This window comes from Carassius carassius, chromosome 44, assembly GCF_963082965.1.
Source record: "Carassius carassius chromosome 44, fCarCar2.1, whole genome shotgun sequence".
Taxonomy (NCBI): Eukaryota; Metazoa; Chordata; class Actinopteri; order Cypriniformes; family Cyprinidae; genus Carassius; species Carassius carassius.
Genome location: NC_081798.1, coordinates 12,306,683 through 12,331,883, shown reverse-complemented (window position 1 = coordinate 12,331,883; position 25,201 = coordinate 12,306,683). Strand labels below are relative to the sequence as shown.

The following is a 25,201-nucleotide window of genomic DNA, read 5'->3' as shown; positions in this document are numbered from 1 at the left end:
AAACTTCTCAGGAAGTGTTTATCGTGTCTACAAGGTGGTGACATTGCATCAAGAAGAATGGACAAGGTAAGAGTCTGCTAAAGTCAAGAATACCACATTCTCTGTAAGCAATAGCAAAGCTGATCTTTATAATTATATATGCCATAAACAAATCATCATCATAATCAGAGATATTCGTACATAACTGCGGGTGCATAAATGCGAAATATTTTGTATTAAATTCAAAAGATACTTAATATACAAAAAAGAAAAAGAATAAAAGTCAGTGCGAGAAGCTGGTATTTTTGTCTACTGGCTGACAGTTTTTTTGGTTATTTCGGGATATTCTGTGTGTTTCTGGACAGGCACATTTGTAGCCGCCTCTGTAGTTGATGCAGAGATGAGAACAGTTGGCGTTCTTCAGTTCACACTCATTAACATCTGACAAATACAAGAAGAAAGAACTCTAAAGAGCAAGAATTTATCTTTCTAGTAATATCTACACAGAATTCTGTTATGTGCATATGCATGCTTGCATATAAGAGTTTGTATCTCTCTGTGCTGATAGGGTATATATGTTTGTGTGCTGACCTTCACACTGATGTCCATTAGGGTGCAGTCTGTATCCACGAGGACAGATGCATCTGAATGTACCTGGCAGATTTACACACTTCCCCTCACACCAGTGCAACTGCTTCTGCTGGAGGACCGAAGTCTCCTCACACTCATTAATGTCTAAAACCAAACCACAAATACACTTTTTACAATTAAAAATACGCTCATCTCAATGTTCATTAGCATAGAAATCATCTATTCATCTGGAGATTCTAACAAGACAAAAAAAAAAAAAACGGTAGAAAATGAAGATGCAAAAACTAATTTTGTGGTTTAAGAAAAAAGTAAGCAGGTGTGATTAAGAAATTAATAGCAAATATGCCTTTTTGTCTCTATTATGACATACAGTACCCGCTGTAGTCTACAGGTATGTCAAGTCAAATTAAATTAAGATATGGAGATAACTGACCTTCGCAATGCCTATTGGTGCTGTCCAGTTGGTACCCTACAGGACACAAGCACTGGAAACTGTCTGGTGTATTAATGCAGCCAAATACACAGAGAGCACTGCCAACATGCTCACACTCATCCACATCTGCAGAAATATTAACATTAACTACAGCAAGACCATGGAGCTGGAGTTTGTAATCAGAAATAGAATGTATTCATTGAAATAATTTATTTTAATAAAAGGACAGATCATTATAATTCTAAAATAAAATGGAATTATAACTTTTTAAAAAGAAAATGTATTTATTTATTTATTTACTTGCTTTCAAATCCTTTCTGGGCCACTAGTGGTACAAAATGACACACTGCAACTTTGAAGGGATAGTTTACCTCCCAAAAATAGAAACGTCTGTACTTAATCACTCGCCCTCATGTTGTTCCAAACCCATAAGAAATTTGTTTATTTTCAGAACAGAAATCAAGATATTTTTGATGAAATCCAAGAGCTTACTGACCCTGAATAGACAGGAATAGTAAGGACATTGTTAAAATAGTCCATGTGAGTGGTTCAACCTTAATTTTATGAAGCTACAAGAATACTTTTAATGCACAAAAGAAAACAATAAAGACCTGTTTTCTTTGCACACAAAATGTCAGATGGACTATTTTAACAATGTCCTTACTATCTTCCTGGGTCTTGAACCTGGTAGTTGCATTGCTGTCTATGCAGTTCTCAGATTTAATAAAATAAAATCTTAATTTGTGTTCCAAAAATAAACAAGGGTCTCAGGGCTTTGGAACAATATGAGGGTTAGTAATTAATGACAGAATTTTCATTTTTGAGTGAACTATCCCTTTAAGAATGATTTCTGACATTGGCAGTGCATCAGCACACAGCAAACACTGATTGACTCACCAGAGCAGGATGTCCCGTCTGAAGAGAGCTGAAACCCTGGACTGCAACTGCACCTGTAGGAGCCCAATGTATTCTGACAGACCTGCTGGCACAGGTGCAACTCCTCCACACATTCATCCAAATCTATAAATACCACAGACAAGCACATGAAAACCCCTGCACACATTTTTATAAGCCTTGCTTACACTTGTTTTTACTCTAGCATTGTCCACTTATGAGATAAAAAAAAAAGGTACTTCAGATTATCAAATTATTCGTCACACCAATATTTTTTTTTTCTTTTTAGAATGATTTGAGTAACCAGGAAAAATCAAGGAACCCTTTTAGAAACTAGAAATTTTAAGAGTATATACTGTTTCTATTCCGATTTCCTTATGATGGATAACTCTTAAATCTTAAACCTCACACATGTGCCGTACCTTGTCTTTGAGCTCTCATATAACACACATTTGCTGATATAGGTCAAGAAAGCCCTGGAGTGACACCAGAGGGTAATGTTAAGTCTTGCAGACAGTCAGGGCTGAATCGACACACCACAGCTGGTTTGCAACCAAAACCATAAATCTATACATACATAATACATAAACAAGCTGTTAACCTAGTGTCAGGAGGACCACATCATGACATGTGCCACCATTCCTAAAGTGGAAAACCTATAATCACTGGAGTCTGTATATCTAAAGCATGCTATTCCATTGTCGTATCGCAGTGGTTATGATAACACAGTCAGTATATAACAAGATTACATGTGCATGTGGTTCCTATCTCACCTCGACAGGTGCGCTGATCCTCCAGAAGAAGAAATCCTGGTTTACAAAGACATTGGGCACGATTCTGTTTATTAACATGACAGATCTGCGAACATCCTCCGTTGTTTAAGGAGCAAGGAGTTAACTCTGCAGTTGAAAGAAACATATTATGAGGAATTTAAGACAAAGAAAGTATGTTTTTAATTGCTTGTGAAACAGAACAAGGCAGACTAAGTGATCCCTTTCAAATAATATAATTTAATTTGCATGTTATGGCTCAGGATTAGAGAACAGGACAGGATTTGCTCCCTGCTGAGAGTGAAAGCCCACATCTGCAGTGACTTACAGATTCTTAATGGATTTACCTTGTGTAGACAGGAAACACTTTTGACAATTAAATGATTTTTAAATGTACTTTTTGCTTAACAAAAGTAGCCCACTAAACACAATGGTTAACTGAACTTGATTAATGTAGATATTTTTACGTGCATTTTTGAAATAAGATAATGTGTTTAGCAGAACACCTGAGTTCAAAACCGTAATATCCATCTGTATAAACACATATTCCCAGATGTGTCTGATTACGTTTAAAGCTATCCTGAGGCCCTCTGTGCACAGCTCTAGTGATCAGTTCTGCCTGTCACCTGCTTAGAGAAGTCATGAGCAGGAATGGGATATTACTCCGATGTCAAATATCTAGGCATATAAGATTGTAGGGTTGTGACAAGAAAGAGTATGCTTAAATGGCAATCCAATGAAAATGCCTAAACAGGATTATGAAAAATGTATCTTCCCAGCAACTTTAATCTCTGAGCACTTGATTCAACCTTGTTAATGAACCCTTTCTTAAATAAAGGATTCTCTCTTAAGATAAACTGATTATGACGTATTCCTGATTTGATTCTTTGCTTACAAGTATCCGATAATTATCTGCCACATAAGAAAATAAAATCATGCTTTTATAAATCATAATTATCACATAACAGCCATAACTCTGCCAAAAAGTAAAAAAAATTATAAATCAGAAATATGAAGTTGAAACTATATGACAAAACAACAAATATATAAGATAGTCATAATTATTTAAATTTGCCTAAATTATGACTTTTCACATTTATGACAAGTTTATTTACATTTATTTCCTTTTTTATAATTATATATCTTTATTTCATAGTTTTGAATTTTTTATCATAATTATGATATAGGAAAGCATGTTCTTTTTTACCTTGTGGGGAGGAAATGTGCTTTCATGGATAAATGAATACATTTTAATTAAATGTTAAATGTTGTGTGAACTACATAACATGCTGCAGTTTCAAACAACAATATTTTAAAACTACATTATTTCCTGGAAAAATGAACTCTACATATTTAGATCCAATATGTGTCATATATCCCACCTAAGCAGAGAGGTGTTCGTCCACTCCATTGTCCATTGTGTTGACAGTAGCTGTAGACGTCACCGTTGGTCAATGTGTATCCAGGGTAACATGCATACTGAATATAGTGCTTATACTGAAGCGGGCCAGGATTCTTTATCGAGCGAAAGTAGAACGTTCCACGGGAAGGAAAGGGGGGGTAGGGACACACTGGACGACGTATCCTTGAAAATCCTGGAAGATCTTTCCACGCTGGAGTATCAAGTATTTGCTTGGGGTCACTCTGATTTCTTTTTTCATTTACTTGATCATCAGTAATCTCAGTCGAATTGTGGACGTCTGTTTGAGCCTTCAGATGCAGGCCAGATGCTAGCTGGGTGGCCGTCGTCAAGACCTCCTTGCTAGATGATATAGATCCAATGGTATTTGGTGGCGGTGATGTCTCAGTAAGGTTTGGTCTTTGTTCAAAGAGTCCTCTGGAGGTAGATGGAGAAGTAGACCATGGATCAAGTGCAAAGGAAACAGACTCCTGTTTAGACACCTTAAAACCAGGATAGCTTGTGGTTGAAGGTGCAAAACTCTCAGTGGTGCGTACTTTGATGAAAGACTGTAGATGGTCATCTGTGCCTAACGTGTTGATGTTTGGTGCAGGTGTAGTTGATATCCAGGGAGAATTATTTTTACTGTATTCTGGTAAAGTCATAGCAGCTGAAATGACTGAGGCTCTTTGAAATAGTTTGTCTGTATCAAGTGTGGACTGATAATCTTTATGGTTTCTTCTGTACGGTGCTTCAGTAAATGTTTGATCTATGATCTTGACTTGAGTATCCTCTGCTGGAGTGACAAAGCTGGTTGGTGTGGTGCTCAAAAATGAAGATTCAAGATCTAATGAGATCGTACTGACATTTGCAGATGCCACAGTCACAGATTTCTGAAAGTCTGAGTTCCTGATTGGGTCCTTGACGTTTTCAAGATTGTTGATTGGCCCACCCTTTCCACTGTTTTGTGTTTTGTCAAATAGAATCTTTGAGGGCTTTTTCTCTACTGGTTTCCTTATATTCTTCTGCCTGAAGTCTGTAAAGTCAAGACTGATGTGAGGGACCCCAAGCAACACTCTTTTAAAAAAAGCATCCTTGGAAGCGGCGTTTACATGACTATGGAAGTGAACTTTTAGGCTCGTAGGAACATCATGGCCCTGTGCTGAGACAGGACCGTGTAAAGAGTCTTGATTTAGATTAAGAACACTCATGATATCAGCCACTGTAAGAACCAAGAAACAAACTGTAAGGAGGAACATGAAGGAGCCAAAGCAAACAGATGGTGAATTGTACAGGAAGTCATTGTAGCAGTGATGTAAAAACAATAAGGCAAAAAAATGGTATGTGTTAATAGATCAAACAGTTTTGGCATTTACGCTTGATTCAGATGACATACCTTTGCAGACAGGTTTAGTGCCGTTCCAGCTTTTCCCCTTGCAGAAGAGAAGCGCAGATCCAAACAAACTGAATCCAGTGTCACAGCTGAAGGCGGCCAGAGATCTGTCTTTAGAAACCACAGTACTGCCGTGCAGGAGATCACCGGGGCTGGGACAACCTGATGCTGGGGTACAAAACAACTTATGGGATGGCTGTTCTACTGCAGTTTATTTTAAACAACCTTTTGCACTTTGCCAAACTCTGGCTTCATCTACTTCATGGCCAAATTTCACAGGACAGAATAAATGTGTGTATATTTACAGACTTTGCAAATAATTACTAACCCACACACAGCGGTGGGTCTCTGGCCCACTGTCCAGATACACAGCTGCTAGTACGGTAACCGTGGATCCGGAATCCTGGATTACAGGTGAAGGTCACATACAATCCTCCATAACGGAAAAACATACGCCCATTTTCTAAGTGTCCAAAGCCACTGCAGCCTTTATGAGCAATGCCTAAGTGAAAACCATCAGAAATCATCATATGCTTGCACACACATCAAACTAAATCACAACGACTAAAATTGGTAATCAAGGGCAGACTGAAAGTCTGAAAAAAGTGCTTCAATGATTTACCTGGCTTAATGTGATAATATTAATTATCATACTGTACCTGGAGTTTGTGTCCAGAGCTGACACAAAAATACACACAGCAGTGCACCTCTCCAACCTAGCATGATTAAACAGTTCCACCGTAAAAAAAAAAAAAAAAAGAATTTAAAAAGAGGCTGTCGAAATTCTAAGATTGTCAGACTGTAAATGAAGATCACTCAGGCAAACTGAACACTAGAGAGAGGAGTCTTGAAGGGATTGGGTAAAAAGATGAGACATGAGAGAAGGGGAAGGGAGTGAAAAGGGGAGGAGACACAAAACAGAATAACAGGAGTTTAAAAAATCCTGAACACTCATCTTCAAAACACAGAAACAGACAGAGTGTTTTTTTCTTTTTAAAGGGAGCAACAGCAAGTCAGCGCAGATAACTTCGGTTAAAACCACTGCATAAAGCCCAATACTTTTTTTCTTGTGTAAATGCAGACCAGTGTTATAATAATAATAATAATTTGTAACAATATAGTGCTTTACATTGTGAAGGGGATCTCCTCAAGCACCACCATTATGATAGTATTGTGATTATACTATTAATATTTTATTTGTAAATGATAACACTTATTTTGTCTGCCAAACTAAACACTGTATACTAAACACTAAATGTGTAAGGATATGAAATGTGATTATATTTATGCCATTTAGAGAGAAAATTGACCACCCTTTGAAATTCGTCTTTATTCATTCCTACCCCTTGACTTTATGAAATGTATCATGTCTGGTGAGGGCATGAATTGACGTTTTAGGTTTGATAATAAAAGATGGTACATTGCAAACCACATACAGTTAATATCAGAGAAATATCTACATCAAAAATGTACTGCTGAAAAATTATAATCCACTTGTGAATCACAGTGCTACACAATAGCGGTGATAGAGTTTAAACTGCATTTTTCAGTATATTTAAAAAATAATTTCACATTAATTTATATCACAAAGGGCAGGAGGATTAAAAACTCTTACCTTTATCAAAAATGTGAATCCTGGAAAATATAAATGAATAACTTAAAAAAAATAAAGTTGAAGTGCCAAAAATGATTTGTAAATCTGCCTTGTCTGTAATCTGCTCATCCAGAATTAACCCTGCTGCTGCTCTTTGACATCCAGTTTATGCACCACCCTGAAAGCCTCCAGGAACTCATTAAAATCAATACTGCCATCTTTGTTAAAGTCTATGCTTCGAGCCATGTCATCTATCGTCTGGTCATTCACAGCCACCCCCAAATGGGAAGTGAAGAGCTTCCAAGTCTGACGAAACTCCTCAATGGAGATCTGACCTATGTGAAGGTAAAGAGGTGGGTTATGATCACCATATAATAACCAGCATTAAATCTCAGTGAACAATCCGGAAAACAGTGACACTAACCTGAGTGATCCTTATCGATGATGTTAAATATTATCTCTAGGTCAGTTCTATATCTATAAAGAGTTTCAGCCAAGTTTGGTGTTACCTAAAAAAAAAAGGTTCATTTCAAACAGCTAGATTGAATTGTGAGGTACAATATTTTTTTAAATAAAAGTCAAAATGTCTGTTAAAGGTGGGCAGTATAACATACATACAGTATATGCGTTTAAAATTTGGCAATTGCATTTTTTCATATCAGCTGTTTAAAAATGGTTCATTACCTCATAAGTAATTCACTTTGAAGTGATTATAAGGTGATATATAACGTTAATGTAATACAAAATTACTCATATAATTTATGATATAATATTTTGGTCATACTGCCCATCCTTACACAATATAAACAGATTAAGATAGTGACCGGAGGGATGGGTTCTCCAGGGCTGATGTCCTCAAAGCAGGATTCATACTCTACATCGCCATCTGCACTAAGACGGGCCAGGCGTGGGCGCAGGGTTCTCCATGGCAGATCCAATCGCAGCACAGACTCCACCACCTGGGCCCACTCGCTAGTGGAGATGCGACCTGCAAGAAATGGAGAGAAAAACCATTTGAGTTTAACCTTCAATTACCTGCAAGTGCACAATACAATATAACATAATATAATATAATATAATATAACCTGTTTTGTCTATGTCATACTGTTGAAAGGCAGCCATTAGCTCGGAGCGGTGAGCATACAGCTTCTCTTTCAGAGCCCTGAGTGCTGAACCCTCTGCTACACGAACCCTGAAACACACACACACATGCACACACACACAAATTAATATGGATGCATAAGAACTTCCACACATATATGTAACCAGTCACACAGTTCCACATACTTAACACTTTTTTTTGTTACTGAATGCGTAACAAATGTACCTTTGATGGAGTGTGAGTTTTCTGGTGCTTCGACTAACTTGATACTGGAAGAAGCGTGGCACCAATTCAGGCCCCAGTTTGATGTACGCCCCGCGGTTACTGCCTTCTTCATAGTAGTTAGATGCAGAAAAAATTGTGATAACCTTAAAAGAGAAAGAAATCCTGAAATAATATTGGTGCTAAAGATATACAAGTTTACAGACCTCAACAATCAAATCTGGTAAGACACCACTAATTAGAAATTTATGAGAAAAGCTTAAATTTCACAGAATGGATCATGTTTTGCATGCATCAAAACTCCTGTGTTCACCTGTCCGTTGTGGCAGAGCTCATAGCCCTCCTGTTTACATTCATGTGATCTGATGAGCAGACAGAGCTCGTGTTTCTGCAGCAGCGCCTGCGTCACGTCTGGCCCAAAGTAACAGCCTCCACCGCGAAAAGAGTTCGGACTGCAGCCGTTTTGATTTTTAGGGTCACTCCAAAGTATATCAACGACCTGTATCAGACAAATTCTGACAATGTGAAATGACACATAATTGATAAGCATGTTCTTATACTTGTACATCATTTAACAATGATGTACAAGTGTAAAAAAAAAATATATAAAAATGAACTTAAAGTAGGCCTAAGTCAAAGGCTGAAACAGATGTAAAGACAGCAAAATGCTTCAGGCCAGAAATGTAATTTATACTGTGAGCCACAGGAATAGTTACTGTAGTGTCTGTCATCAGATATTTACCTAAAGTGCTGTTATTGCTAACTAAAACTACTAAAGATCATTTTTGTTAATTGAAATAAAATATAAATGAAGTAATTTAAATTTAAATCTATATATATATTTTATATAAAAATTTAAACAAATTAAAACATTTTAAATTGACTCTTGAAATATCATAGAAATGCGTGGTTATTTCTAAGCACAAAAAACAGAGTCCATGCTCTTTTATAACTCATAAACACCTTTTTGTGGAAGTTCAGTCAGTTCTCACATCTCCTGCAATAAAGTGCGTCATATTGTGTTCTGGAGGTTTAAGCTAAATGGAGTTCCAAGGCAAAACGGTTCCACATCCAAGAAGTTATTTGTCACACACTCTCACTTTTAACTCACTTGCTGCCATTCCAGTTCTTCTCTTGGTGGCTCGGGGGGCTCTAGGGACACGAAGGAGTCCAGGAAGGGTACTTGGAGCACATCAGTGGGGCTGGGCAGGCTAGGGGAAGGCGGAGGTCGACGTGGAGTGTTCCGTGACGAGACCCGAGGGGAGCACACAGACGAGGAGGAGGATGAAGATGATGAAGATGAGGAGGAGCTCCCCTGCTTAGTGAAGTGCTTCTTCCTCCTGCGTGAAGCACGACTGGTGCGGCCTGAGGAGCAAGGGCTGTCCATTCTGGATCTTCCGCTCTGTCTGCTGCTGCTGCGACTGCAGGCGCGGACGTTGAGATGATCAATGCTGCGTCTAGGCAGCCTGAGAGCAGACTTCACCTGCAATGTGAGGGATAATCCTTTTTACATGATCCTGGTTTTAACATGGATACTTACCTAATCAAACATGAACTGTAGATTTACACTGAAATTATTTTATTATGTAAGAAACCTATAAACAGGCATCTAAAATAGGCTTCTCCTATAAATAAAACACCTACTTTATGCCTTTCAACAGTGCTCAGAAAGTCCAGGTCGATTTTGTCCGATATGCCACCGTGAACAATAAGCACTTTGTTATCGATGACAGTTGCAAGAGGAAGCAGGCTGAATACATCCTGAAGAAGCTGTAGGATTTCCCTGCTATGAGTCTATTGAGAACACAGAAGAAGTTAAAGTGCATTTCTTTACATGTCCAGTAAGTGGCGGTGACGTCTAATATTTGACAGTAAACCTTTATTAACCCTCTTTAAATAAGCAGATTATTTATTTCAATTTAGAGCAGTTTTAATGACATTTTCACATCAATGTTTAAAAAAAAAAAAAAAAAAGTAAAAAAAAAAATAATGTAACTCTACATTTAACTTAATCAAAACATTAATAAACAAAAAAAACACTTTTATAAATATACCTTATACTTCTGCATGACTTCTTTTGTGAATCCGTACCTGCAAGAACATCAAAAGCTTACATGCTAATAATATAAATCATACTTTTAATTCATTTTGGGGAAAAAATAAATATTTCTGAGGGCATCCTATTTGTGGCATACCATGCCTAGAAAACCTTTTTTCACTACAAGGATGCACAGAGCATGGAATAATTTTTTATTGCTTTATTAAAAGTCATGCCTTCATTATTAGTCTGAGTGGGTGATCTAGCATGTTACCTGAGGTTCATGATGTGGTCCTCATGGTTGCCTCTGTTCAGATGCATGTGGTCAGGGTACAGCAGTAGGAAGGCAAACAGAATGATGATAATCTCTGTAGATTTCTTTCCTCGATCCACAAAGTCTCCATTGAATATGTAAGGGTTCTCCGCAGAGGGCAGACCGTTCTGGGTAACAAGGCAATATATCTTGAGTAATAAGTCATGCCCAAGTGGCTTTAATGAACTCATTCTCTGGATCTGCTTAGGTATATTACCACTGCACCAATATGCTAAAATGTAATTACTCGAATCATCTAAACAATCGATCTGCATTTACCTTGTAAAATATAAGCAGTAAGTCATCCAGGCTACCATGCAGATCGCCTGTGTGAACGAGAAAGGCAGCACATAGAAGCTGTTTATCATTCCAGGGAATAAAAATCAAATGTTGGAATCTGTGATGAAAATATGCAAAATATAAACACATTAAATGGTATAACGTGATCTCTTTAAGAGTATTCGAAGATGGGAATTCAGTTATTCATGCATGCTTTTCTGTACTAATTGAATCAGGAGCGCTGTTGAGTATGAAATGGTGCAGGTTGGCTGTGAGGAGCCCATTGAGGTACATTGAAGTGCTTTATGAAGTGCGAAATAAATAAGCACTCATTCATTCATGCTACATCAGTGGTACCCATACAAAGTAATCAAAAATATTTAACATACTGGATCTCAAATGCACGGTTGCAACTTGCAACAAATCTGAGGTGGAATTTATTTTAGTGCCTCACCACATATAGTTATCTCTTTGGCATAGGACGTCGATAGGTATATGACGTTTGGCATCCGTTTCAAGAACTTCTTCGTTTCATACAGAAGCTGCAGCACATATTTGCCGTGAAGAGTCTGAAAATGAGTCACACATTTATAGGTCATTGCATTTTTATGTTTGCTATATAAACATACAATTTTTCTTAAATATATACAGTACAGACCAAAAGTTTGGAAACATTACTATTTTTAATGTTTTTGAAAGAAGTTTCTTCTGCTCATCAAGCCTGCATTTATTTGATCAAATACAGAAAAAAATGTAGTATTGTGATATATTATTACAATTTAAAATAATAGTTTTTAAATGTATTTAAATATATAGTCAAGGTTCTCAGAGTCAGACAGTACAGTGAGTTTGTAAATTCTATGTAAATTCCCCTTTATGCAAATTCTGCCGTTTGCCTTATCACAAAGCTGGCCAAGGGAGAGCCCCCTATTGAAGGGGAGGACATGCCTAAAGCTTTTCACAAAACTTTCTGCAAGGCAAATATTTATTTCTGTGATGCAAAGCTGAATTTTTAGGATCATTATCACATGATCCTTTAGAAATGATTCTAATATGATGATTCATTATCAAAGTTGGAAACAGGTCTGCTGCTTAATATTTTTTCAGAACATGTGATACTTTTTTAGGATACTTTGATGAATAAAAAGTAAAAAAAATAAATAAAAAAAAGAAGCTATGTTTTTAAAATATCAATAGTTAGTAATAACAATATACACTACTGGTCAGTAATTTGGGGTCAGTATTTTTTTTTCTTTCTTTTAAATAAAATCAATACTTTTATTCAGCAAGGATGTGTTAAATTGATAAAAAAAAGTGATAGTAAAGAATATATATTATTAGAATTTTTTTTTATTTTGAATAAATGCAGTTCTTTTTAACCTTTTATTCATCAAATATATTAGACAGCAGAACTGTTACCAACACTCATAATAAATCAGAATATTAGAATGATTTCTAAATGATCATGTGATAGTCTGATGTTACATGTGACACTGAAGGCTGGAGTAATGATGCTGAAAATTCAGCTTTGCATCACAAGAATAAATTATTTTTTTTAAAGTAAATTCAAATAGAAAACTATTATTTTAAGTTGTAATAATATTTCACAATATTACTGATTTTTCTGTATTTTTGATCAAATAAATGCAGGCTTGATGAGCAGAAGAAACTTCTTTCAAAAACATTAAAAATAGTAATGTTTCCAAACTTTTGGTCTGTACTGTACATGCATGTGTTTGTATTTATACACATGATAAACACAGTATAAACACATTATGTAAACAAGAACTTTTATTTTGGATGTGATTAATCGTTTGACAGCACTCCAAAAAATATTTGTGAATCTATTAAGGTTAGAAATATATGCTTTCATTCAGAAGTTTGGGGTCATTAATTTATTTTTTCAACAAGGGTGCATTATATTTATCGAAAGTGATAGTAAAAACATTTAAAATGCAACCGGATTAAAAAGATTAAAAATTACAGATTCCTTAGACAAACAACTATATTCAACATTGATAATGAAAAAAGAAATGTTTCTCTGAAGGATCACTGAAGACTGGAGTTATGACTGCTTATAATACGCTTTCTCCATGCAGGAATAAATTACTTTTTTTAAATGTATTAAAAATAGAAAACAGTTATTACTGTAAGTATTTTAAATTGTAACAAAATATTCATAGTACTAGATCCACTGTATAAATGCAGCACAAAAATCTTACCAACCCCAAACTTTTGAACGATAGTGTGACACAATTTGGAGATGTTTTGACAGGTTTAAAGTCTGCTAGACAGAGATAATGTACAAGATGATCTTGGTTTTTGCCAGAAGGCTCATATTTGTTCAGACTATCAGTGAAAGTTTTATAGTGTTGTACCTGCTCCTCTTTAAAGGCGCTGAGTAGGGCATTGGTATCAGTCACGCTCAGCGGGAAGGAGAGACGAGGACCGCTGTACGATTCTGGCACGACAATCTGCTCGTACTTCAACTGCCTGACCTCCTCAGTTAACGGGTCAACCACAGAGTCCAGCAGGTGAGAGATCAAGTCTGGGGCAAAGAGAACATGGCTGCTGTCGTGACTCATGTGTGGGAAAAAGGAAAGAAGAATCACGGAAAGCAAGTGTGACATGCAACTTGAATATTATGGCGTGAATCAGTGTAACCAATTTTGTGGTGCATGGATGATAGGACATGGTATGGAAAATGCATCATATCTGTCATAAAAATGTTAACCTTTTTTCTCCATCATCATGTGATAACTATTTATTACTATAATCAGCAAAAAAAATTTTTTTATAAAAGCAGCCTGATTAAAAAAACAAATGTAAATGTGAATCAGGAAACAGTCTGGAACATCAAAAGGTTTGTGTTATTGTTAGGCAGCGCTGGGCATGTGGCAAGATGAGCACACAGGAACATGAAAACATGCGGACAGGCATATCTGTTTCAGTTTTTAAATAAATGATTAATTCTCAACCTGGAGTCTATTATGAAAGGCCTATTTTGATTGGCCATCTAAATACCCAGCACACAGTGCCATAACACAATGTAGCACACTTCAATTTGCATAGTGTCTGGTCCTGCACAGGGATTTGAGGAGTACTGACCCATTGTGTCATTCTTGAAAATGTAAATTTGCAGTGTTTTCTGTAAATTTATGCAGAGAGACCTGAATTTCAGGAACAGATGTATCTATTGGGGAGAAAGCAAATGCTAAATATTTTTTTCTTGCCTTGATTTAGCCAATATCTACTGGACATCATTCCCTGCTTCTTTAGATTGCTAGCGATAAACAAACATTATTAAGCTCCATTTGATTTTACATAGAGCTCTACTGTCTGACTGAAAATCAGGCAATATTCAAGCCTTTTCTGTGATTGAGTAAAAATCTGCAGATGTGCTAATATTCAAAAGGTTTGTCAGTAAGGTGTTTTTTTTCTCTCTTTTTTTTTAGAAATTGATACTTTTAACAAGGATGCACTATATTTAACAAAATTGACAGTAAAGACATTTATAATTTGAAATTTCTATTTTAAATAAATTATTTGTTTTTTAAACTTTCTATGAAAAAAGTATCATGCTTTCCTCCAAAACATGAAAAAGCACAACCGTTTTCAATTTTGACTGCTGAGAATTTAACTATGCCACCATAATAATAATTTATGCTTTAACATATAACATAATAGAAGATATGTGACCCTGTACAACAAAGCCAGTCATAAGGATCTTTTTTTTTTTTTTTTGAGATTTAGAAATCACCTGAAAGCTGAATAAATAAGCTTTCTATTGAAGTATGGTTAGAATCTGACAATATTTGGCTGAGAGAGATAACTGATAATTTTGACCCATATAATGTATTGTTGGCTATTGCTACAAATATACCTGTGCTGCTTATGACAGGTTTTGTGGTCCAGGGTCACATATTACACTAAATACACATATATTAATGTTAATTCAGTTATAAATTACTTATTTTAATAATCTACTAATGTTTTTTTTTTTTTTTTTTAATATAAGCATTAGTGCTCAGAACCCATGGCTACATTGTGACTGCAGACCTTTCAATAATAAATATGAAGAACACTTTACTATAGTATAATTACATCCTTCCTAAATGCCATCAGGCAATGATTCTGAAGCCACACAAACAAGAAGCTGAAAACCATCCAATCCCTAGATCATGATTACCTGACAAGACCAGTCATGTGCACTTGCAGCCCACTCAATAGGAACTGATTAAACACAGTTTTCCCAGAGGAAAGCCAATTTAGTGTCATCACAGGCTGGAGCAAGAACCCAATGTGAAGAATATAAAATAGTGAAAGGAACATTGACATTCACTATGGGGTAAAACAACTGAATATGTTGTTTTCACTACTGTTATGGTTCTTCAGAAACATTTAATGTCTCTCTCTACAGTAGATTTTTCTACTGTGTTCTTGGTGATCTCATTTGAGTTTCTGCTGTTCTGCTCGACTACAGATGGGACTAATTGTCTTCTGTAATTCTGCACTTTGGACAGCTGCCTGTGGAGGCTGGTTGCTGCATTTCTGGCTCTCTCCGCATTACCACCACCCAAAATGGTATCTCCCAAGGTTGCTAAGCAACTGGGTCTCCATATACTGTAGCATTTTTATTAAATCACTAAAAGGATAGGTGTGCAGCACTCCAGAGGGAGATCGTTTGATGCAAAAATCACATGAGCTATGGGCTTTCCATAGATGTGCTTATAGGGACAGCCAAATGAAAAAACAATCACCAAATAAATTTTGCTGTATCAAACTACTATAGCCTAACAAACCACCATGGCTTAACCAATAGTGTGTTTGATAAGTTTGTCTGACCATTGACAAATGGGAGTGTTTGATATGGTTAATTATTTGTGCAATTAAATTACACACATTCCTTAAAGAAGCTTTTGCTTCTTTTAATCGGACAGTTATTACCTGGTCCATTTCCATTCATCTGTGTGAAGTTGTCCAACATGAAACTGAAGAAACTGGAGAGCTATAAAAATTTAAAAAAGATGTACACTTGCATTAAAATGAATGTTGAAAATCTGAGTTTTAATATCATTTTTTTCTATGTATGGACTGGCCATAATAAGCAAGTGTCTTTTATACCTGTAGCTGGTCCTGTTCCCCTGCATACTCAATGGACTGAAAGATGTTCCACGTATAGCGTCTTCTCATCTCCAGACGAGCAACATAGCGTCTGTACCAACGCTGGATCAATATGGCAGCTTTCATGGCTAAAAACGTTAAGAAAACAAACAAAGAATGCAAGTGGATGTAAACAGAATCCTTGAAGCAATATTTCTGTGACCAAAGTTTTGAAACAAAAACTATTTGGGAACAGAAATGCAAGCAATGAGGTGTTTCAACGCACCAAATATGAATACTTCCCTACTTTGTGTGCAAAAAGCAGTAATGTGTCTGCAACCGCATAATTTCCTATTAGATAATAGGCGGAAAAACAGTGTGTGAAGAGAGTAGTAGGTCTCTTGTCTTCACACACCCAGTAGACTTATTACTTCAATGCAAATAATGCAAAACTATACCATGAGGCCATGGGAGCAAATTTGCCAATGGCAGTGAAGTGACGCAACAGATACTGGTAGGACACATGGCAATGACAACACAGTGACTGTAGTGCAGTACATCCATATTTCATTCATACTACACACAATATATTTACTTATGCAAAAGTAGTACCTACTTATGCGATTTCAGGAACAGCCTCTATCTAAATATGCAGCACTCATTTAACAAGACCCGGCATGACTTACTCCATCCTCTGAGAGTCTGCAACCATTGGACACTTTGCTATCCCATGAGGGCATGGGAGATCGCTTTGGAATAAAGGAGGTTGCTACTCATGGTTAAATTGTACTTGTTATACAAATTATTTCTGAGAACAAATGAGTCAAAAGACGATGCCAAAATGGCAAACGTAGAATTTCTGGGAAATATATGTGCATATATAGAGAAATGAAACATGAAAGATTTTAAAAAAAATTAAGACTGTACCACAACAACCCTTCAAAAATGTTCTGTTGCTACAGTTGATTCTCATTTGTCTCATCAGATTCACCTTACCACGTTAACATCACTTTAATCCACATACACCTCTTAGTACAAGAACACTTGCATCTTTTACAGAACACTTGACTGCAAAGACTATGCTAAAAATACACCTCGTCTCAGGAGGTCAATATCACAGGTGCTAATTAAAGAAGTGCTAGGAGCAGTTAAGAAGAAAGAACACAACACAGACATTAGAGAAAAGGCTTTGCTCAAGAGTACACATCCATAGAGAAATTAGAAGCAGTGTTCGAGAAGGATGGGATAATTGCTCATCTATTTTATTTGTTCTAAAGTCCCAGAGAAAAATCACACTCATAGGTTTACCTCAAAAAATATGGTAGTTTCAAAAGTATGTAAACAAATCTACACTGATGCTTTTATGCCATCTAGTACTTTTATATAGCCACGAATGAGACACAGACAGTGATGACAGATGCTGAAGAAAGTGTCTTACTCAGAGCTGGACTGGGATGCTTGATGGAGCCATCTGTGTAAGAGGTGATTAAATTAAATTGAATAATTGAAATAATACCTTGGGGGTGAAGGGAAAAAAAAGACAGGGCTGGGGACAAAATCTAAGGCAAGCATTGCTATTTTTCAACAAATAACTAATGCAAACTTCTTGAAACCAGGGCTGTTGCAAAGAGGAGAGGAAAAAAAAGGTTAAACAATATTAAAAATCACATCCAAGCATTAGGGATAAAGAACCAATATTTACCCGTTTCTGAGGGTCGCGTTTGGTTCTCACTGGCAATGGATGTGCCACATCCCATGATAGTACTTCTTGCTTTTTATAATGAATACCCAAAATTCTTAAGGTTCTCTTCTCCGTTTAGTATCCAGAAATGTCTGTGGGAAAAAAAATTACCCAGAATTAAACTTAAAATTAAACATCTTAAACTTCATCAGTACCGAGACCGCAACCACATATTAGGGATTGAGGGTAATAGTTTTATAAAAATATATTTGATTACAAATCTGGGGAGATGCATCCTCGTGGCTTTTAGATCTAAGATTGCAGTGCTGTTTTGATATTCATAATGAAGTAAAGTGGCATTAGAAAAAAAGCAATGCTGCTTGGAATTAATCCAGCATCACAGTAGGATGTCTCAGTAGAATAAAGCAACAAAAGATACTTACTGCAAATCATGCTGGACTTTAATCTGTGCCCTAAAGAGCCTTTCAAAAGGCCCTTTTAACAGTGATCAATCTCTGGCAGGGGACACAGGGACAGAGATGCAGACTGTTGATTGTCATCTTCACAGCGTTACAAATACAACAACAGCAATAATACTACTACTACTAATAAATATTTTGCCCCAACTTTTGTGCTTATTTTGAAGTAACATGACACTCTTTAAGATGTACTAAAAAGACTGACACGGACATTATTCCTCAACAAAAAAGGCTGAAGAAACACTCGGAATATTAGGAGCTGAACACAAACAAAACACAGCGTATTGGAAACGAGATTCATAAGTTACCTTTCAGTTGTCCATCATTCAGTGCGACATGCACATACGTTGAGAAATTAAGATTGGATAAGTATATGATGAAAAATCAAACCTTCATTTCCGATTTTGGAGGGACGCAACAGCTAAGCATCACCACAGGTGTCAGACAAGGTTAGTCTGCATGAAACGCCGTGGCAGTCTGACGAATAGGGAGTACGTCTTACTACTGACTCGTGTGAGTCTAGTGAGGTTTTGAATCATTCCAGTGACTCGAATTGTTTGGAGCCGCTCAGAAAGAGATTCGTTCACTGACTCGCTTATGCACTTACGTCAGTAGGTGGCTACATTGAGTCGATTTGAATTGGTTTACTCCGTACATGACTACTCTCAGATCTAGATTTTTTTCCCCTTCGTTTTGTCAATAACTGACGTTAACGGAAGATAGGACAACTGAGTTACAAGTAATAGAAAGGGTCTTCAGTCATGTTATACGATTATGCACTATTAATTATTTGTCAGACGTCAATCTTTGAATGTGGGGAAGCAGTGACGCGTTTCAGAGAAAATGTCTAGTGCAAAAAGAACGGTACAATCACAAGTCAGAATGGAGTAGAATAAAGGCTCACCATTTTAAACAAAAGGCTTTTATTTCAACAGTTAAATATTTACAGATACATTAAAAGAGATCGATTAAAAGCGTCTGTTAAAAAGACTCAAGCGCCTGCCAGTGCAGCGGAGTTTCTGCGGCGTCTCAGCTGATCCCAGGCCTCCAGGATCTCCCTGCGCGTGACGGCTCTGTGGCGGCTGAAACACGAGAGGCGCGCGGCCTCTGACCCCACTCTCTGCAGCAAATATCTGCTTACGCCCGTGGACTCGTGAACGCGCCCCACTGCCGTCTGATTGACCTGGGCATGAATGCCAGTTGTTTTCATATGCAATCATTTTAGGCACATTTCAACTTTCATTCTTTAGTTATAGTTACTGGATCTATAAAACACACCTGTTGTCGGACTGTGTACATAAACGCAGCGTGTCCTCTTGTTCTTGATATGGAAGTTCTGGGTGTCGTGGAACGCTTGCTTTTAAGGCTAGCTTTCATGATGATCAGAGAAGTGTGTAAACAACAGTCGCTGAAGCGAAACTGCAATTTAAGGTATTTCTAATCAATCCCCTAATGACTAACAAGCAGGTGCATGCCTAGCTACATAATTTGAATTGAAGCGCATGCGCACGCACTCGAACGCGACTCTAAAACTTGTTGCAAGAGCATAGCATTTGTTAGATTAATTAAATCTGTACTTTTTTTTTTTTTGATAGTTGCCGTACAGTTTTCTGGGACCTTGTATAGCAGAATATCATGCTTTTATGTTTGTTGACGGATAATACATGGACACAGTAATTAGTTTAGGCATTGGGTGAATGTTTTATTTTTCTTATTTAAATAGGGCAAAATACCCCTGAGGCATGGTTAAGTTATTTTGAAAGAATTATTACATTTAAAACACTTTTTAACCATCCCTTTTTTGACATCACCTCTAGAGTAGAATTCAATAATCTCAATACAAGCAAATCATTAAACACTATCAGATGTATTTTAATGAAATTTGCAGAAATTTAGATTACTTCATTTGAAATCAAATTTAAACTTAGTATTTGAAACTAATTTTATTTCCTCTAATAATATATTGGATCATCCCATGCATATACATTGATATACTAAAGAGCATTTTCCACATGCTCCCCTTACTACTAAATTCTTTTTTTAAATATTAATATTTATTATATTTAAGTATTTTTGTCCAATTTGAAAGTGAATAGATTACACAACCAAAGTATACAAGGTACAGAGAGTGACTTCCTTTATTTAAATTCTCAGGTATTGTTTCTCAGGTAAGTCCACAAACATAATTAAACAATTTAGGCTCATAGTAAATACAAAAAGGGATTTGGTCAAAACTGTGAGAATGAAACATGCTACATCACCATAACAAACCACATTAGAACACACAATAAAATACAACACTCCATGAGATCTCCAACCTCTCTCCAGATAAGCAAAACCTGTAAGTCTGATTTGCCAAAGCAACAAACTTCATATAATGAATACAACATAACATGAAAAAAGGTCTTTATATGTAACATTGAACACAAATAAATGTAACTGTAACACATGCTAATGATAATTTATTCCTTGAAAAATACCAGAGAATAAAAATGAATGAATTGAGTGCAGTGATATTCACTTTGGCATATTGTGACATGAGAAAAGAGGAGGAACAGGAAGTAGTTGGGTATGGCTTTGCTGACATGTTCCAGATCAGGTGCATTTATTCATGCAAAGTAGCAGTTCCATGCGGATGGCGATACGAGTGTGCCAGCCGAGAGGGAGGATGCGGATGTAACGTGCTACGATAGGTGGACGCAGCAGGTTCTGGACTGTGGAAGAGCGGTCAGAGTTTCCATAGAACACCTGAGGTCGGATAAAAAAAAATAAAAGCAATATTTATGCAATACTTTAAAGGAATTGCAATTTACTTCTTCATTCCTTATTAATCCAGGATTTGCTGTTTGACATCTTACCCTGTTGTTTCCAGTTTGGTCCTTGTAGTAGATCCAGTTGAGCTTCTCATTGGTGCGATACTGCATAGTATACTTAGTAATCCACTCATCAGAGTCACAGCGGCCCTGGGTCAGGATACCAGAAACCACTTTGACCTCCTTCAGGTCAATCTGAAGCCACTGGTTTGTATCCTGGAGTTTAGACAGCCAGGCACACCTAGGAGAGGAGAGAATAATCTATAAATGCAAAAGAAAATCACAGATCGCATAGACCAAGTCTCTTTAAGATTGAAATACCCAAAACCGTTTATCAAGATTGTTTAAATAATACACTGTTAAAAATAAAACTGTTTTCTATTTTAATACATTTTAAAATGTATCATGGCAAAGCTGACTATTCAGCAGCTATTACTATTGATAATTCAGAAAACATTACAATATTTAATGTCCTTGCTGTATAAAAGTATTAATTTATTTTAAAAAATCATAATGATCCCAAACGTTTAAAGTGTAGTGTAATTCTTTATCTATATATATTTACAAGTTTGTTTTTTGTTGTTGTTGTTGTACTATCAATGGTTATGAAAGAGTTTGAGATGTATGTAATAAAATCTGTAAATCTGTCAGTACTAATTAAATTCATACTTAAAAATCATGCCAATGCAGAGTAGCCTTATATAGTTAAAAAAGCCAATATCTATCAAAAAGAAAAAAGAAGCTAATCGATTCTTTTAACTGAAACTCATGACTTCTGTTTCAATAGCTGCCATAAATAGCAATATTTCAGAGGACTCACCCAAATCCTTGGTTGTTGAGCCTTGCTTTGCTTGGGACCCATGAGGAGAACCAACCTGTGTACTGGTCTTCATTAGAGCAGCTGAACTGATCTGAAGTCACAGATCCTGCCTCGAAACCCAGGGGCTTATGGTAGGGACACTCTGGACAGTAAATTTAGGATGTGGTTAATATTTAGCTTTGCACATAATTTGAAGTAAAACTATAAATATGCATCTCTCTCAGTTTGGCTCAAAGCAGGCTCTCTGACTCTACAGGCAGTTACAAATAACACAAATCTATGAACAGGCCTATTAAACAAAAGCCTGCAGGATTTCTAAAATATATGACGGGGGCTTAATGAAACATTAGTCATGCAATCAGGGAGATTTCTTTGTCATGTTGTGTTAAAGGGAAATCGACAAAGAAAGCATTAATCTGTCAGGTCTGTAATTCCGTGCTTCCGCTCTTCTGTTTGTGACTTCGCAATCCCAAAAGCCTTAGTTCCCTATAGTGAAAGATCAACATCCATTAAGACTTTAGGTTGACAGATGGTCACGTTCCACACTTAAGCTCCAGTCATGTTTTTACATAACAGTCCCTCTTTTCCAGGATTTGAGATGTTTTTTTTTTGACATGCCAACTCCCGGTTTTGATCAAATCAAATAAAAGCGAATTAAAATCATGAATTCTCTTAAAAAAAAAAAAAATATATATATATATATATATATATATATATATATATATATATATATATATATATATATAATCAACTATATCTGCAAAATCAACACTTAATGGGAAAGCACCCTAAAAATTAAAATTCTATCAACATTTGCTCATCGTCATGTTGTCAAATCTTTCATGACTGACTTTCCTCAGTGGAACACAAAAGACAGTCATTTGAAGAATATCGGTAACCAAACAGTTTTGGTTCCCATTAACTTCCATAACCAAAAAATACAATGGGACATTCTTGCACAGTCATATAGATTTAGAATGACATAAATGAGCTTAATTTTTGGGTGAACAATTCCTTTTAATGGTCAACGGTTCGATTGGCAGGTCCTATTCTAGTCTTGGTAATTCTGGGAACTCTCAACATAATGGGATTATGAACAAGCATCCAGTCCATCTCTGAGTCTTGCTCCGTCTTTATTTGTATCTTCCTCGCTCTCATTTGATTCTAACACATCAGTCTCTGAGGGCTGAGAAAGCATGCTGCTCTGTGTTAATGGAGCATGTCTACCCTGTGGTGGTGTGCCAATGGGATGCGGTGATGTCGCACATGGCCCAGGTGAAGCTGCAACCAAATGATTAATGACTTTCTGCGCCGCTGCAGGCGAGGGCTTGTCCAGGAGCCAGCTCATCCGCACATGTCCTGCCTTCTGTCTCCAAAGGGCACCAGCTAGTGCTAACTAATCCATCCATCTCAGTTCCCAAAGAGTCAAAGTTAGCGCAAAGACCCATTCACAAATTTCGCTCTCCTGACAAAACGGATTTGAGTGGTATTTGATTCACAATAAAGTCAGTAAAAGCAACACTATCTAGAAGAAAACCGATTTATTTTATATTTGTTTGACCCATTTTGAACAAAATATTTAATAGCGGCAGAGTGGAGTTTGTCCAAACCAGGACAAAGCCTACAAACCATTCAGATTACTGTAAATTCTTATTACAGAAAAAAATAAATACCCGGCACTTTTTTCTTAACCACTTCAGCTGTTATTTTGATTTTTTGAGTATTAGGCATATGCAATATTGGACCCACCGGTGGGTCCCCAGAGTTGATGTGGTTAAAAGTCTCTCTCTTTCTTACCTGGCATGCAGTCCATCTCCTGCCCCCTACTTGATGAAGAGCCTTCGGAAAGCAACTTGCTTTCCAAATCACAGTCACACTTGCAGGTTTTCCCAGCCCATGTGTCATTGCCCTCGCCATCCTAAGCACATATGAACATTGTCATCAATATTTCACGTTTAATTGTCTCTGATATCAATATCAAATGCATTTCATTACCTCTTGCGCTTGCAGCCCAAAATAACCTGGACAAAGTGTGGAAGAGTAAAACAACAAGATATTGTAATAAAGGTGGAATAATTTTATTCACATTTAACATTCACTATGATCTTTATTTCAAGTTAACATTTTTTTAATCAAGAATGAAATCGTATTAAATCAAAAGTAATCTGATTACATTTTAAAATTGGACCAAAATTGAACATTTCTGCTATTATAGTGAAAATGACACATACCTTCAGACACCAGCAGGATGGCTAACAGTAACATGTTCTGCAGTCTGTACTCCATGATAGTTTATTTTTCGAGTGGTGGACCACCGCACTGATATTAAAGGGGCTGGATTACTGTAATCCACAGAGCACTAATGGCCTTATCTAATGACCTTCATCTCAAAGCTCCTCCCTTTGCTGCTGAAAGCTAGTTTGAAATTGTTCACATCCCAGTCCGACCCTTGTCTGTTAAAAAAAAGAGAGAAATTGCAAAATGATCCCAGATTATAAAACCGGATGGTCACCTTCTGTGACCCAGTTAATGGTTCAGTGCATACAATTAACTCAATTCAACTTCCCCAGCAATCTGTTGATGCAAATCATACTGTACAATATGCCATTTGATGGAGAGACAAGTTTCTTTGTTCATTTCAGTTTATTTTTTTTTCTGAAATTGCTGCTAGTGTGGGTCATGATAAATTATCCTTTGGTTATGTACAGGTCTTCATTGTTTTATTTTTTAAATGACATTTTTATATGCTGGCAGGTGTGTGCAATGAAATGATGCATGCTGGAACATAGTTGGGTAGACATTGTTTTAATTGTTATTGATTACAGCAGAATATACATTATAAATGCTGTTGGCGTCAGACATGACTTGAATTGAAGGTTAGGGTGCTGTTTCTCACTTGTACATTAAAGAGAACACACAGACAAACAGTCTTCACAAAGACATAGACAAAGTGCTGAGTGAGTGGTACTGACTACGTTTGAGATAAATCTTAACTTTCAGGTTACAGACTCAATTAACTGGATAGATGAAGGCCCAGACTGAATCTGCACTTTTATCTGTGCTGATTTTGGAGCAAAAATAAAAATGAAAATTGTGTTTTAAATAAAACTAAGAATACTAGACTTTTAAAGGGATACTCCACCCCAAAATGAAATTTTTGTCATTAATCACTTACCCCCATCTCATTTCAAACCCGTAAAAGCTTAGTTCGTCTTCGGAACGCGATTTAAGATATTTTGGATGAAAACAGAGAGGCCTGTGACTGTCCCATAAACTGCCAAGTATGTTACACTCTCAA

At 36.6% G+C, this 25,201-nt stretch overlaps 3 protein-coding genes and 1 long non-coding RNA gene across 8 annotated transcripts; all 4 read right to left on the bottom strand.

Annotated features, from left to right (window-relative positions):
- Positions 1–97: 97 nt before the first annotated feature.
- Positions 98–7,214, bottom strand: si:dkey-163f14.6 (signal peptide, CUB and EGF-like domain-containing protein 2). 3 transcript variants are annotated; one of them, XM_059537845.1, is made up of 10 exons: positions 7,075–7,214; positions 6,119–6,305; positions 5,788–5,961; positions 5,463–5,627; positions 4,050–5,288; positions 2,671–2,796; positions 1,901–2,023; positions 1,004–1,129; positions 571–714; positions 98–420 (listed from the first exon to the last, which is right to left on the bottom strand). In XM_059537845.1, the coding sequence occupies exons 2-10, from the start codon at positions 6,180–6,182 to the stop codon at positions 263–265; spliced, it is 2,319 nt and encodes a 772-aa protein (XP_059393828.1). In that variant the 5' UTR covers positions 6,183–6,305; positions 7,075–7,214; the 3' UTR covers positions 98–262. The 3 variants fall into 3 exon arrangements, with proteins under 3 accessions (XP_059393828.1, XP_059393826.1, XP_059393829.1); XM_059537843.1 differs by lacking the exon at positions 7,075–7,214 and having other exon boundaries at positions 6,119–6,418; XM_059537846.1 differs by lacking the exons at positions 4,050–5,288; positions 7,075–7,214 and having other exon boundaries at positions 6,119–6,418.
- On the bottom strand, positions 7,189–18,752 carry ppef1 (protein phosphatase, EF-hand calcium binding domain 1). Of its 3 annotated transcripts, XM_059537847.1 has the most exons (19): positions 18,579–18,752; positions 18,235–18,306; positions 17,813–17,943; positions 17,549–17,581; positions 16,132–16,259; positions 15,955–16,015; positions 13,386–13,555; positions 11,462–11,576; positions 11,008–11,054; positions 10,690–10,856; positions 10,432–10,468; positions 10,022–10,171; positions 9,489–9,860; positions 8,691–8,876; positions 8,381–8,523; positions 8,139–8,245; positions 7,878–8,041; positions 7,478–7,562; positions 7,189–7,388 (listed from the first exon to the last, which is right to left on the bottom strand). In XM_059537847.1, exons 3-19 carry the CDS (start codon positions 17,865–17,867, stop codon positions 7,189–7,191), a joined length of 2,220 nt encoding a protein of 739 aa, XP_059393830.1. In that variant the 5' UTR covers positions 17,868–17,943; positions 18,235–18,306; positions 18,579–18,752. The 3 variants fall into 3 exon arrangements, with proteins under 3 accessions (XP_059393830.1, XP_059393832.1, XP_059393831.1); XM_059537849.1 differs by lacking the exon at positions 17,549–17,581; XM_059537848.1 differs by lacking the exon at positions 18,235–18,306.
- Positions 18,753–19,176: 424 nt separating this feature from the next.
- On the bottom strand, positions 19,177–19,773 carry LOC132126506 (uncharacterized). The gene is made up of 2 exons (XR_009427402.1): positions 19,549–19,773; positions 19,177–19,453 (listed from the first exon to the last, which is right to left on the bottom strand). It is a non-coding gene; the product is annotated as an uncharacterized LOC132126506 (long non-coding RNA).
- Positions 19,774–20,674: 901 nt separating this feature from the next.
- On the bottom strand, positions 20,675–24,313 carry rs1a (retinoschisin 1a). The gene is made up of 6 exons (XM_059537711.1): positions 24,135–24,313; positions 23,899–23,924; positions 23,701–23,821; positions 21,904–22,045; positions 21,129–21,324; positions 20,675–21,018 (listed from the first exon to the last, which is right to left on the bottom strand). Exons 1-6 carry the CDS (start codon positions 24,187–24,189, stop codon positions 20,866–20,868), a joined length of 693 nt encoding a protein of 230 aa, XP_059393694.1. The 5' UTR covers positions 24,190–24,313; the 3' UTR covers positions 20,675–20,865.
- Between the last annotated feature and the right edge of the window lie 888 nt (positions 24,314–25,201).